Below are 558 nucleotides of genomic sequence, written 5' to 3'. Positions count from 1 at the left end.
AAACAATATAATATTTTAAAATATCAGTGAATAATTTTATAATTCTGTACTACTTTACCATAGTTTCAGTTAGATGTCAACCTACCAGCAAGAAGAAGCTCAACAGCTGCCAATTCTCCAATATCAAAAAGGTCACTGAGAATAAAGGCTTCTTTAATGAGCTGTTCAGGAAGAAGTCGGGTTCCCTGTTGACCCTGGATGGCGACTCCCTCTGTACTGGCTTTCTGAACCTTTTCATGCTGTTGAACATTTTTTGGCTACAATGATAAAATTGTAATCATAATGAAAATAGCACATTGGAGAGAGGTCCTCAAGTGTTACCTACAGAAGTTTATTCATGATAACATAACCTGGTAATATGACAAACAGAAGTATTTCTTATTAGACAGTCTAGAATTAGACCTTTATGAGCTAACATTTTACATTACCTTCAACTTTTTATCCTAATACTACCTTTGCAATAACTGTTTCTACTAAACTCTGAGTTATAAAATCTGGAGAAAACGCACAAAATGGCATACTATTTTTCAAGTTTCTAAGGAACTTTTTGATTATATA

General features: G+C 33.2%; 1 protein-coding gene across 1 annotated transcript in view; it reads right to left on the bottom strand.

Moving 5' to 3' along the window:
- The window catches only part of NUP205 (nucleoporin 205kDa), a 129,034-nt gene that overhangs the window by 116,608 nt on the left and 11,868 nt on the right, over positions 1 to 558 (bottom strand). The window contains 1 exon segment of the mRNA XM_012642751.1: positions 5 to 257. Coding sequence (XP_012498205.1) covers positions 5 to 257 — 253 coding nt within the window.

Source organism: Propithecus coquereli, unplaced genomic scaffold, assembly GCF_000956105.1.
Source record: "Propithecus coquereli isolate 6110/MARCELLA unplaced genomic scaffold, Pcoq_1.0 Scaffold186, whole genome shotgun sequence".
In the NCBI taxonomy this organism is placed as follows: domain Eukaryota; kingdom Metazoa; phylum Chordata; class Mammalia; order Primates; family Indriidae; genus Propithecus; species Propithecus coquereli.
The sequence above is the reverse complement of the archived record's forward strand: the minus strand, read 5'-3'. Positions and strand labels throughout refer to the sequence as shown.